At 41.5% G+C, this 13,553-nt stretch overlaps 1 protein-coding gene across 1 annotated transcript; it reads left to right on the top strand.

Moving 5' to 3' along the window:
• The first annotated feature begins 388 nt into the window (after window positions 1-388).
• On the top strand, window positions 389-13,067 carry larp4ab (La ribonucleoprotein 4Ab). The gene is made up of 15 exons (XM_076757134.1): window positions 389-795; window positions 2,569-2,707; window positions 3,047-3,293; window positions 4,339-4,475; window positions 4,930-5,033; window positions 5,876-5,986; window positions 6,436-6,489; window positions 7,337-7,549; window positions 7,778-7,872; window positions 8,793-9,011; window positions 9,149-9,200; window positions 9,368-9,532; window positions 9,638-9,771; window positions 9,862-10,036; window positions 10,548-13,067. Exons 1-15 carry the CDS (start codon window positions 793-795, stop codon window positions 10,917-10,919), a joined length of 2,220 nt encoding a protein of 739 aa, XP_076613249.1. The 5' UTR covers window positions 389-792; the 3' UTR covers window positions 10,920-13,067.
• The last annotated feature ends 486 nt before the right edge of the window (window positions 13,068-13,553 follow it).

Raw genomic sequence — 13,553 nt, 5'->3', positions numbered from 1 at the left:
AATGGAACATAGAGTTTAAAGGGGCAACAGTTCAAAATGTTCTCGGTAGTGGACTTGAGAGCTCTGATGCAAGTCTTGCTGACGCAAGATTGAATTTCGGCCATATCAGTTCCTAAGTTTGTCTGGGGTGAAGTCTTCTCCACTCAGCCTGGGAATGACACCGACCAGTGTGCAGCCACCAATACTGACTGATCCGTGAAACATAAATCACACAGAGCAACAACTAGTATCGTGTCCCACATCGTCACTATAAGCTAACGGCAAGTCTGTCCTCCTGATGCCGGACTGTCGCTTCGGTTGTCGCTTTCGGTTGTTGCTACGCTGCGCTGTTAGCACTGATGTTGCCGGGGAGGTAGCTGGAGCTGGAGGTGGAGGCGGAGTGCAGCCTGTTGGGACGGACGGTGGCAGACAGAGGACGCAGCTGTGACAGGCTGGATGAGTGGCGCCTCGAGGCTGAACTGCAGGATGAGGAATTGAGCAGTTGAATATATTTAAACAAATGGGAAACCCCGTTGACTGAAAACAGCGAAAGCGTCGTTACGGTTGTAAAACAGAGGCTTTTAAAGTTGTGGTGCGCGCGGACGCACCGTTGGGACTGGAGCATTTCGGCCGTTTGAACAGCGTTACCGGGGAGACGGTGGTTAAGTGGAGAAAGCGACGACGGTCCACACGAAATAACCGCGGTCAGTAATTGTCAAGAGTTAAAGTCTGCTCGGGAGAATTAAACCGACAAGGCATTTAAATCTCCCGGAGTTTAAGAGGACCGCAGAAGAGGACGAGGATCAAGGCAGCATGGTGAGTTTCGGGCCTGGGTAGGGGGCATGTTAGCTAACATGCGACAACCTGTTTGAGTCTTTCATTCCGTTTCGTGCTGTGTGAAGCTTGACCAAACAAGCTTTACGCTCTCGCACCAAGTTAACTTTAAGCTTTACTTTTAATCAGCGCTCACGTTCTTAACCATGGCTGTTATTATTTACATGGACACTTAATGAGTCACTGTCAAACAATTTAGCTTAGGGTTAAGAGTGTAAAGAAAGGCCGGTTCTGACTGGTCTGCTAGTAAACTTAAGCTAGTTAGCCAAATGCAGGTATGTAAGGTGTCACTAGTCAAAATATGGCAGACGTCGAAACATTAAACAATCTTCATCTACTAACACGCGTTAAAGAACATGTTGAATTGGGGAATACTGTGACGTTTCGCTCCATTACAATTTGCATTAAACGTTTAATTTAATCTCCCTACGTTCCATGTGTAGCAACCAACGTTACTGCACGTGATTTGTCTTAGATGTTAGCTGTTACACAACTGTAGCTAAATGGCTATCAAAGAGTTCCATGATAAAGGTCATGGCGGTAAGACAAACCACGCAGTCGTCAGTTTTAAAAGATTAATGTGAGGACGACTTATCAATTCACCACAAACGCCATATGTCCATAATCAGCACCGTGTGATCGAGCTCAAAGAGGAACGAATGTCGTCGCCTATTTTAAGTTGCACGGGCACGTTGGCACCATGTGCTCTTTTCTTCCCGATCGCCCGACCTCTCTGCTTCACTATACAACCAGAGCCACTGAATTGTAAGCATATACTGTATATCACCAGACAGGACGGTGTGAAAGGTTGTGAGATTCATTTTCATATGCTGATATTGAGGCACACTCGAGGTATTGAAGTGGATGACAGGTCAAAATGCCTTGTTGAAGTCACGCTGAAGCTCAGAGGTGGATTTGCGCCATGTATGGTTACATGTGACCGTTTGAGAGGCGGGGCGAGAGCGATAAGGAAGCCAATGACAACCCAAACTCACGGTTTGTTTGGGAGTGTTGAGCTGAGGCCTAAGACAGAAAAGTGGATTAGAGGACTCCAGATAAACTAGCTTCATTGACTGGTTTGACTATGATATGACTCACTCCGTTAGTCTAATGGAGTTCTGAATGTTGTGCGGGGCTTTATGCAGTTATTTTGAGGTATGATGTTGAGTATTATCACTTAAAAGGATGTGTGAATGGCTTGCAACATGTAAAAATAACTGTAATTACTTGGTATTGCATACTGAAGGTGCCCAGATTTCCTGTCTGGCTTTATAGAGTCTATATATATGAGAGAGAGAGAGAGAGTTTTTGTTGAGTGACTGATGTAAAAACAAACAAACAAACAAACAATCTTGTTTTGAAGTCAGGAGTTTCAATTTTCAACATTACCTGCCATCTGGAAAGCATGCACATAAGCAGCGATTCTCAAGAGGCTTGTGTATTTGATCGGTTGGTTATTGTCGTAGGATCATGCTCTTGCAAAGATACTGTATTTGCCTACTAGTTTATACACCACACCACCTGGAAATTTCACACACAACACTTTAAAAGTATCAACAGAAAATTGTTCTCCCTCCACAACTCTGCCAGTCTACTCTCTAAATCTCCACCTTTGGAAACTAAAAAAAAATCTTTTTAAAAATCTCATCGTATCAAAACACTGCTTTCCTGCTCTAACTAATACCGTTACTTACTGTAAGGTGTGCACCCTAAACTATTATCTGTAGCTCACAGTGTATTCTTATACCCATGCAGGTTACCACAAAAGGAGCGGGCCTGAACCCCAACGCTAAAGTGTGGCAAGCGATCCCTGCCCATCAGAATAACATTCCAGAGGGGACGGAGGATTCTCCTTGGCCGTTGACCTATCCTACTGCCCCTGAGATGACTGACGGTATCAGCTTATTCAGCTCTGCATGCAGAAAATGTTTTCTAACTTCAGTTTATCTCTGTCTTCACCTAAATTCATCATTAATGTAGACAAAACTGCTGTTTCTTCTATACTAGTACGGCACTAAAGTGTGGTGATAGAGAATGACACGTATAGGCATGTAGAGTGTTTTAGCAATGGCAAGATGATTACAGATAGGCGTGTCATTTGAGGAAATCATTGTAACTGTGTTGTCAGAGTTGCGCAGCAAAGATGAAGGATGACAAAGCTTGTTTAGAGTATTAGATGTCTAAACCAGACAGTTATTTCACAACCATTTTGTGCTTGCCTCCTCTATCTTAGGTAACGTAGACGTTCCCTCTTCAGGGGGAAAAGGATACGATGCTGAATATCCTGACAGTGCTGCTGACTATGCCGTTGTACCCACAGAGAGCATTATGAATGGCATTGACCACCCTGACTTGAGCTATTTAGTCTTTGATCCACAATGTGAGTCAACCGTAGACTGTGATGTTTCTAAGGAACAACCGATGTCTGAGGAGAGCCTAAGAGACCATTTGAAGAAACAGCTTGAGTTCTGCTTTTCTAGGTGAGTAGTATTGAAATCCTTCTTTAAAAACCACAATTACAATGAAGATAATAATTTTTGAAACTGGTCCAGTTTTTAGCAAGAGCAGTGCAATGCAGGTGTTTGCTGGTGTCTTCTGAAAGTGCTTGCTTTTGCCACTGACGCCGTCAGATTGTTATTCTGAGTGTCTGACAACATTATGGAAAGATCCCTGCAGAGATAGACCTTTCTGATTGAAAGATTCTTTTTGGCCAAATAGAGGCAGCTGCTATATCGTCTTTTTGTCATTGTAAAACACATTTCTTTCAAACCCAGCAGAAAATAAAACTGCCAAAACCCTTTTTTTTTGTTTGTCTTTCCACTGTTCAAACAATCAATACACCCTTAATTCACTGAAATCAGGAGAGGAGTAAGAGAGAGGGCATGGATAAGAGGAGCGGCGTGGGGAAAAGGCACGCAGAGCTGAAATAATTTCACTTCTCGCTCTGCAATTACTTTCATCAAAAATCATGGCTGGAGAGACTGAATTATGTTGGACTTCATCTGATTTTCTTTGTAAAAAGAATGCTAATTATCGGGTAATGGAAACCCTGCTCCCAGTAGGCACTGATGAAGTGACAGGTAGTTGTGATGTAGCTTTCATTTGTGAGAGCTGTCTAGCAGTTGGTGGTCAAAGCTAGCTTGTCTGCCCTGGCTAGCTTGACTTTTAGCTCATCCTTCTCCTTAAAGTGTTTTTCAATGTGTTTTGTCATAGTAGCTTGATGGCATAACCCTACTCGGGCTCAAGGTACCGAATTAGCTCTTTGAATCTCTCACCCCCTACCACACTGATTGGCAGCAGGATGAATTAGCACACCCTTACACATGTTACAGTGGTTTACCATAAAGGTCTGAAGCAGTTCATGTATGATGAATAGAAGAATTGATTCTAATCTTGTTTTTTGTCAGATGTTCTAATGTTGTGAGATATAAGATCTTCAAAATTATTTCTTTAACTTGGTAGGAAAAGTATAGAGCAAAGACATTTTAACTGCTGTTTTCAGTCCAATGTTATGGGTGTTTGCAGAGAGAACCTGTCTAAGGACCTGTACCTGATATCCCAGATGGACAGTGACCAATTTGTTCCCATCTGGACCATTGCATGCATGGAGGACATCAAAGCCCTTACCACGGACATGGACCTCATTCTGGATGTACTGCGAGGTACCAGTACTGCCGTTCTCTCTGTATTTGTGTGAAATTCTCTGACATTTTAGTTTATAGTCTGAATCCACATGAAGTGTTATATGGTGCATGTAAAACTTAAATACATCTTGTAACATATGTGGAATGAGTTTTGTGTGAACAACAATTCATATCTTCAATGAAGGATCTCCCCAGGTGAGCTTATATAGCTCATAGCTGAGCTGGTAAGCTCATAGCTTACCAGTCAATCACTGTTTGCTATGCATGTTTTTTAGAATAGTTCTCCTGAAAAGGGTTTGGTTGTGTTGATAAGGACACTGAGACACTGAAAATTAAATGCTGCAGATGTATTCCAGAGAGAGACAAGGGTCTATTCCCCAGCATCACACTACTGTATGTAACTGTGTTAGGGGCCACCAAGTTTCTTCCACATGATGAAACCACTTATATGCAGGTTGTGTCCTTGTTACAGCCTCTCCCACAGTACAAGTTGATGAAACTGGAGAGAAGGTTCGGCCAAACCATAGTCGCTGCATCATTATTCTGAGAGAGGTGGCAGAGACTACACCGGTTGAGGTAAGGAAGTTCCATACTGCATACTAAGCACAGTCTGCCACAACACCCACCCGTCTCACTGTACAGTCGAGGTACTGCATTGTGCTTGCTTACACCATGATTAAACAAAGCTGCTGACAGGTTGGTAATAGACAGCGACACAGTACCTGCCTTGCTGCATTCTGATGTTAAAACTTTGTGGATTCATTTGTTGTAATTTGTTGCTCACAGCTCGTTATCACAGAGCCTTCAGGGTGGGGAGATATTTAGGGAATTTTGGTGGTTCAATAAAGAGATTCGACTATTCCTTTTTTTTTCTCAGCACTACACTTAACCACCCTACACGAGTCTCATGTTTAAACTCTGAGACTTGAGTTTTCCTTTCTTTCGTCATCTGTGATGTGAAAATATCAGATTTCCACACAGAGAGTAAAAGTGTCTATCATAGTGGATGGCAGAAAGTGGTTGACTGATTTCACTGACAGTCATAATCAGAGCAAAGCGTGCCAGATGGAGTGGCGCTGCCCTGCCTCACACTGTCCGGCATCAGTCTGCCCTCCATGTCTATCACCCTTCTTTATTTCCATCACAGTTAGTTTAGTGGTTTGTGGTCATTTTGAGACTCGGTTTGTAAAGTTTACAGCCTGCCATGCTGTTGCTCCTGCATTGCTCTGTGTACAACATTGCAGCTAAAAAAACAAAAGAAAAGTGCATTGATTTAACAGACAAATGGTGAGTTGACTTGGGGTCTTCTCAACTGATGACTCAAATCATCGACTTGTAGGGGCCAGCCCGAGAGATTTTCTATGAGTTCAGTGTTGGAGGCAGAAATGCTTAATGAGTGCCTTGCATCTGTTTCACAGGAAGTGGAGGCTCTTTTTAAGAGTGAAAACTGCCCAAAAGTGTTAAGTGCTGAGTTTGCACACAACAGCAACTGGTACATAACATTTCAGTCCGATATGGATGCACAACAGGTAAGTCTCCACATTAATAACCACAAGGCTTATTTTTGACCAATTTGCTGTATGAACCTGAAGTTAAAATACAGTCACATTTTTAGAAGACTGCTTATTTTACATTAGCATGCCATATATTCTCTTAACATTGAAAATTTACAGTATAACTACTACTGTCACTTGCTATGATTCCGTTATTGTTTTAAACCAGATGTGACCTCTATGGATCATTTGTGATTACAATGGCCTGTTCACTGTTGAATGCAATATTTAAAGGGGAAACGCTATCAATAAATTGTGTGACTTATTACAGCAACTCTATCTTAATGTGTGCAAGTGACAAGTTTACAGTTAGATACTCTGAACATGACGGTAGTGGTCTGGGATTGAGGGGTCAGGGGAGGTTTTTACATTTGAAAGGGAAAAACATGTATTTTGCAGTATTGTGAATATTTGGTTGTTTTCAGGCTTTCAGATATCTAAGAGAGGAAGTGAAAATGTTCCAGGGGAAGCCAATCATGGTGAGTTTTGTCACTGAAATGCTAAACCAGTAATTGACTTTATTAGTCACTGACTACTTGGTATGCTGCTATGTTAAGTTTTTATCTCAGGCTGGATCACTCCTTCTTATTGGTTCTAATTTAGACAGTATTATGGAACCCAGCAAGCCTCATGTTACACAAGACTAGTTGTGTTGTCAGCTGCCACGTCACTACTCTCTACAGTGCTCCTTACAGTGTTTGGCTAAGCCGTAGCCTCTGGAGTGACCTTGGGATTTGTGTGTATAGAGACTTGATAAGCAAGAATGTGTTTGTCAGAACTGCCATACACCTATATCTCCAGACAGTTTGATTGCCGTTCTTATCAAACTGTGACATTTACCTTTAACATTCCAGGTTTCTAAAACATCCTTTTTTTAGCTGGACTTTGATTTGACCTTCCCCTCCTTTTTTCCCCTGATAAAACAAATGAGGCTATGATGCAATGTTCTGTCAAAACCCCTGTGATGATCAGTATCGCGCTTGGAAGGACCCATAGGCACTGTGGCTGGCTAGGAGGAACTTTTCATCTGTAGTTCTCTGTCAGTCTGTTGTGTCTCTGCGTCTGCGCTGTCCCTGTACTCTACCATCCCCATCTTCCTTTGCCCCCCCCCCCCCCCCCCCCCATTTCCTTCCCCATTTCTTTCCCCATTTCTTTCCCCTAGTCGGTGCAGTGTTTTATGGCCTAATGACCGTGGAATTATGAGATCTGAGGGGACTAAAGGACAATAGATAGAGCGATAGCACTACTCGTCATAGTGGAGGTGTCAAAGCTTCACTCCTAGCAAACGTTCCTGATTCTCTTCTTTCTTTCCCTCCCCCTCCCCAGGCCCGTATTAAGGCCATTAACACATTCTTTGGTAAGAACAGCTTCCGCAGCGTGGACTCAAGCATGTACAGTCAGCATGTCCAACCACAGGCTCAGTATGGCTCTCCAGTCTACATGCAGCAGGTGTACAGCCCTCAGCAGCAGTACCCTGTGTACCCTGTGGTGTCGCCTTCCTGGAACCCTTCGCTCATGCCTTACTTTGAAACCCCACTGGTGAGAACCTCAATGCATTGTTCACAGCGTCTCTTAAAGAATAGAAATGCTTACGTTCTTTTTGATCAGAAGAATGTAGGTTTGACACCATCATAATTTGACTGTCAAGGTGGTCACAGCAGTGCCTGATGCAGTTAATATTCTCAGCTTCAGTCCGTATACAAGTGTGTAGTTCACATTTTTATGGAGCTGTATAATGTAAATTCCTACTTCTGCTGTGATATCCAGGCACCTTTCCCAAATGGTGGATTCATGAGTGGTTACAGCAGTCCTGGGAACTACGAAGGAAACCGAAACACCCATCGACACATGAGCAGGAACCAGTAGGTGCAAATCATGATGACATGATAACGTTCTCATTCATAGTGATGCTGTCCAGTTCAAAGCCTGATTTGTACTTCTCTGTTAAATCTGCATATCCTGTGTCAGAGCCTGAGATGCACTTCCTTAGAAATTTAAATATACATCGCTGTGAGACAGACTGCAACAACTGTCACTGGTCTGCTTGATGCCAGTTAGCTAAGCTAAAACTTGACTGATGATTGCCAGTCTCTGAGAAACCTCTACAGGCATACTGTGCATACACTGATGCTAGATAAATGGCAGAAAGCCTTTAATGAGCTATCTTTGTCGAAATTTATTTAACATTTGGAGCCCTTTTGTGGGATATTAAATTGACTCTTCCCTCTCACAGCTTCTGCCTAATTTGCAGAATAACACCACACATATGAGGACGTTATTTGTATCACTAAGAAGAAACAAATGTTCTTGCCGTTATATTGAGCACATATAAAGCCATTGAAGTGAAAAAACACTGAAATCGACCTCATAAACACATTTAAGATGTTTGAGTTTTGCAGGTTTAGATATCGCTTAAGTTTTGCAGGTTTAGATATTCTTTGTTTGTTTGAATTTGGTTCAGGTTTGGAAGAATTATGTCGACAGATAATTTTCCATTCAAGAAAAACACAAAGCAAATTTGCAGTTGAGATTACTTGTGTACCTTTCTAGTTTGGGATGTATGAAATTTAGAAACGGAATAGGTACAATCACAGTTAACTGTGACCTGTGTCGCTTTTTAGAGGCATAAAAAAGCAACAGTGAGCTGCTAATCCTGGTCAAACTGTTTGTCTTTCCATACCACCATCACAGCCTTGTACTGTGTTTACCCTCTCATATTGTTTAAATTTCACAGCAGAGCTGACATTCAGTAGTAAGAAATGTGTGCTCTTTGTGTGCCCAGAAACCATGTTAAGGGTCACCCTCTCTCTGGGGACGTGCTCTCTTCTTCCTCTTTGGTTCTGGGGACCCTGATGGATGGCCTGTCTGGTCCCTTGAGTCCACAGCCCCTCCAGACATCAGTGACGCCGACCGGCACCACTTCAGCGACAGTCTCTCTGCCCTCCTTCAGCTTTAAAGACTCTTCACCAAATGGATATGTGAGCTTGGCTGGACGGGGCAGGTGAGTGAACATTAACCTGCTTATTAAAACTATGAAGATGAAGATTTACAAGCAAGTGTGACAGGCTAATGCACATTTATGCATGTGTTCTTTGCTGTGAATAATTTTCTGATGTGAAGGACCTGTCTTCATTGTAGGAAAGGAAGCCACAGAGGCATGAGGAGGAAAAGAGAAGATGAACATACCACGGTCAGAACTTTTCCTCTTTTACACCCCCCACCTCCATTTTCTTCTACAGTCCAAGGAGTTCATGAGGGTATCTCCTCATCAAAAAGTCTGTTAGAGTAGCATACTTGTGATAAGCTTCTCTTAGTGTTTATCTTACGCTTTGACTTAAAATATCATGAAAATTACAGAGGCCTGTCACTGTGATGGAGGCTAAGGTACCACCTCCACCAAAGTTTGACCTGGCAGCTTCCAATTTTCCTCCATTGCCGGGATCTGTGGTCAATATACAGGGAGAAACTACGCCAGAGATGCGCCTTTCTGATGTTGTGCGTGGCCTTAAAGTGGCCAACAAGGTAGATATCTTGTCGTCTTTAACTTCTACTCTGGATACTCCTGTAAGCAGCATTTACGGTACAATTATACATTCATTCATTATTTTAAATCCTTGATTATTTCAGTCTGTGAGCCAAGAGGTCAGCAAGGCTCAACACACAAACATCTCAGAAGATGCTGTGAGCAGACCGGATTCTCTGACTCCGGCTGCTAAACGTGCTCCTGTGACAGGGCACACAGTGGCACAACCAGTCTCAAGGTAAAGTTTACTTAAGGCTAATAAAAATGTCAGCAAATAAGAAGGTCATTATGGAAACTGGCTTAACTTTTACTTTTTATGTCAATTTAGTGTGTCTCCAGTAAAGGGAGAGGATAAAGCTGAACCTCCAATTCCAAAGGGAACAGTGCCCTCGTCCACACACGCCACCACCCAAGCAGCCTCTGAACAGGCCCCTTCCACCTGTAGCGAGGCTGTTTCTACAGAAGCCCCTTCCTCATCTCCCCCATCTCCAACTTCAGAGCTGGTAAGACCAGCCTTCTCATCTGGAGTGCCACATTATCTCACAGCAATATCAGCTTATAGCTCCCTGTGGATTCAGAGCAAATTACTAAGAGCCACTGAAGTATTGATATGAAACTTGTATGATATTCCATGTAAAATCTATCTTCCAAGTGTCAAATATGCACATTGTCCTCTGGCTTGGAAAAGTTTGTAGCTTGTGACATTTTTGGAGGATGACAGCTGTGGTCAGCTGGGATTCAGAGCAGTTTCAATGGATTCCAAATGTGTTGTAGAGGCAAAAAACAGGTCAAATATTTAAAAACATCAAAAGAAACTGCTGCATAATCTCTGCCATTGATGTTAATGGTCAGTGTGTTAATGGTGGAGTATTTAGTATTTTTGATCATGTAGTCTTCAAGTGAGCTTAGCCTATGTGTTTATTAGACATGTTGTGCTTTTCTTTTCTTTTTTTTCTTTTTTTTTTGATTATTTTCATCTTGATTTTTACTTGCCACTCATTATTCTCTAACCAGGCGTCAAGGAAGCTGAGTTATGCAGAGGTGTGCCAGAGGCTGGCCAAAGACCCGCCACCAGCACAGCCGCCCTCCCCTCCTGCCTCGTCGCCCAGCCAACCCCTGCAAGAGCTCAAGGTCAACAGGGTTGAGGAGCCACGGCCCAACTCCAAGCGCACTACAGACAAACCAGAGAAATCCGGAGACAACCGGCCTCCTCGTCAACCATTACGCTCCTTCAGAGGGGCAAATGGCCAGGTTAAATTTGGAGGTGCAGGGCTGAAAATTCGAGAGCATCAGCGAGGCGTGAATACTGGCAAACCATTTTCCCCACAGCGGGGAGCCAGACGCAGTGGCAAAGAGCAGAACATTCCCCCAAGGTCACCAAAATAACTCATATAAAGGAAACAAAAGGAAAACATGAACTAAAGCAGAGGAAAACTAAATATATGTAAATATATAATATATGTAAATAGACAGATGAATATATTCATTTGACAAATTTTGTCACATAATCTCTTAACATTGTTGCTGAAATTTTTTGGAAAGACTAAGTAGATATCCCTTTTAAGTAAAACATACTTAAAGAAATATCACCATGATGTTATCAAAAAATCTGTAGCGTGTTTGTACATTTATGTATGTGTTTGAGAGCGTGAGAAGGAGAAAGAGGGATCTTATTACTTTCATAATCATAATAAGCAAATTTTGTCAACAACCAAAATGACAGTAATGTCTATTTGGCTTCTATCTGGCTGGTTATTGCTGTCATATGATTCATCTTGAGCTCTTTTATTGAATATGTTTTTTGTTGAAATCGAGGATATATGACTACTTATGAAATGGAAGATGTCGAATCCGTGGCAGAATAATAGAAACAGCGAGTGTGTGATTCACTACAGAAGGTTTGGATTTTGACTTGGATTATGAGTCTTGCTCTACAAATGATGCTGATGAATACTAAGTTGCATGTATGCAGAACGTAGCGTCTCATAATGATTGTAATCGTTCAGTGTTTTGCCAGTAGTTGTTTGTGTGTCATTTGAAATGAAACGTGTACTTGAGTAGATCCTTTTGTTGTTGTAGGTTTCATTTCTGGCTTTTGGTCTCATTGAACTCACTCGCCAGTTAAAATTTTCAGTTTCAGGGAAGTTTTTAGACTGGGATCGTAGATGTTGCAAAAATCATCTATCTCATTAATGAATATTATTTGTATGTGAATTGCTAAAGCATATCAGATGATCTGAGGAACCTCGAGAGCAGAAATTGGATTTTCAACTGCAATAGAAATAGCTGAAACTATATGATAGTTGAAGCCTTTGCTAGTGTCTCAACTTCATTTGACGACACTGGTCGCCTGCAGCGTCTGTTTTGACTAGATACATACGTCTTTCGATGAATGTATTCCTTGTGGCATAAAACCACTTATGAGCTTGATTTTGTAAATGTCCATATGTAGTAGCTTTCTTTTGTGTGTATATGCAGATTTATTTTTGATTTGGGTTTTTAACGTACTTGTTTTCCTGCTGTAGACAAGTTTAACTTTCTGCTCGTGATATGTTTTTTCTTTTCATGGTATTCAGTGGTTCTTTAGTATTTGAATTGGTGTGTGGACTAATGTGAGAGAAGATCCTTGTTTATTGACAGCTGAATTGGACATTGATTTATATAACCACTCAACAATGAGTAGAAGATGCCTGTACCTGTAGTGGTGTGAACTGAAATGCATCTTTTGATCTCAAGGATTTGAATCATTACAGAAGTAAGAAATGGAAAGGTGTTGCACAGAAATGCTGTTTGTCCTTAAATGTGTTTCAATTTTGTATTGTCATTTCATCTGAATAGTCTGTGGTGTTGCAAATGGAAATGAACAACAGATGGGTGAAGATCAAGAATTACAGATTGTCAGGATTAGGGGATAAAACATTTCTCCGTAGATAAGTGTTGCAAGCCCTAGACGTGTAGGGAATTAACTGCATTGTGCAGTATTTTGTTTTTATAATCAGATCACAATCATTTCCTGTGTATGTATATTAATATGTGTATGACTGTGTTTGACTTGTGTAGACGAAAAAGGTTGCTTCAGGCTATTTGGAATTATTGTCTCAAACCAAACCTGCAGTGCCTTAACAGTGTTTCAGTTCAGTATAAAGAGTGCAAGAATTTGAGCTCATATATTTGTCACACTGAACAAGGCTGGTTAGTTAGTCATCAAAATCCAACATGATCAATTAATGACACGCAGAGACACTAGATCCTGTTCAGCGTATATCTCAGTTTAATATAGGTGCAGCTGCAAGGCTGGTGCTGGTGGGAGTGGAGCATTATGTGTGCGTGCATGCTTGTTTGTCCAGTATGTGTGTATGATACAGTTTATTTTGTTAGCTTGTCAATGTAGTTTCAGTCTTATATCAGAATCCTGCTTATGATGCTCACAATCAATGGGATTGCAATTTTCAGCCAAGTACACACTGGTTTATGAAGTGAATATTTTATTGCTGAACCTGATGTATGAAAATAAAGATTTATTTTTAAAGAGTTGTGGTGTATACCTTGTGTAGGTTTGTTCAAGATCATGTTAATGCACCTGATACAGTAATTGTGCAGTTTTGTATACAGCGAATGTGAATACATCAGTCACTCAAATGTGTGACCTGTTGATGTTCTTCTATTTAAACTTGGCCTTTGTTCTAGTCAGGACAGTGACAGACATAGGCAGTGTCAATATATTAGCACTAGAAAGGATTTACTAACGGATTTTACATGTCATCTGCCATGTAACCATCTGGAAATAACCCTAAACATTATGTAACTTACGTACTATGTCTTAGATTCTCCAGTGGGTGTGTTCAGGAGATTTCACTGATGTGTGACACTAACACAACAGAATATAATTTATGTAAATATGAAATGTAGCACATTAGCGCAAAAATAAGAGGACATTTAAAAATTACTTTAAGCATCATTGCATTTGACCCCCCCCCCCCCCCCCATCCTTTCAAGCCTGTTACGTAACAATGTGCTAAG

The sequence above is a fragment of the Chaetodon auriga genome, chromosome 2 (assembly GCF_051107435.1).
Source record: "Chaetodon auriga isolate fChaAug3 chromosome 2, fChaAug3.hap1, whole genome shotgun sequence".
In the NCBI taxonomy this organism is placed as follows: Eukaryota; Metazoa; Chordata; class Actinopteri; order Chaetodontiformes; family Chaetodontidae; genus Chaetodon; species Chaetodon auriga.
The sequence above is the reverse complement of the archived record's forward strand: the minus strand, read 5'-3'. Positions and strand labels throughout refer to the sequence as shown.

Bases quoted from the DNA above. Each gene is read 5' to 3' on its own strand.
- larp4ab (XM_076757134.1), top strand. The intron at 3,294-4,338 runs GTGAGTAGTATT...GGGTGTTTGCAG, and splicing joins CTTGAGTTCTGCTTTTCTAG to AGAGAACCTGTCTAAGGACC. The intron at 10,037-10,547 runs GTAAGACCAGCC...TTCTCTAACCAG, and splicing joins CATCTCCAACTTCAGAGCTG to GCGTCAAGGAAGCTGAGTTA.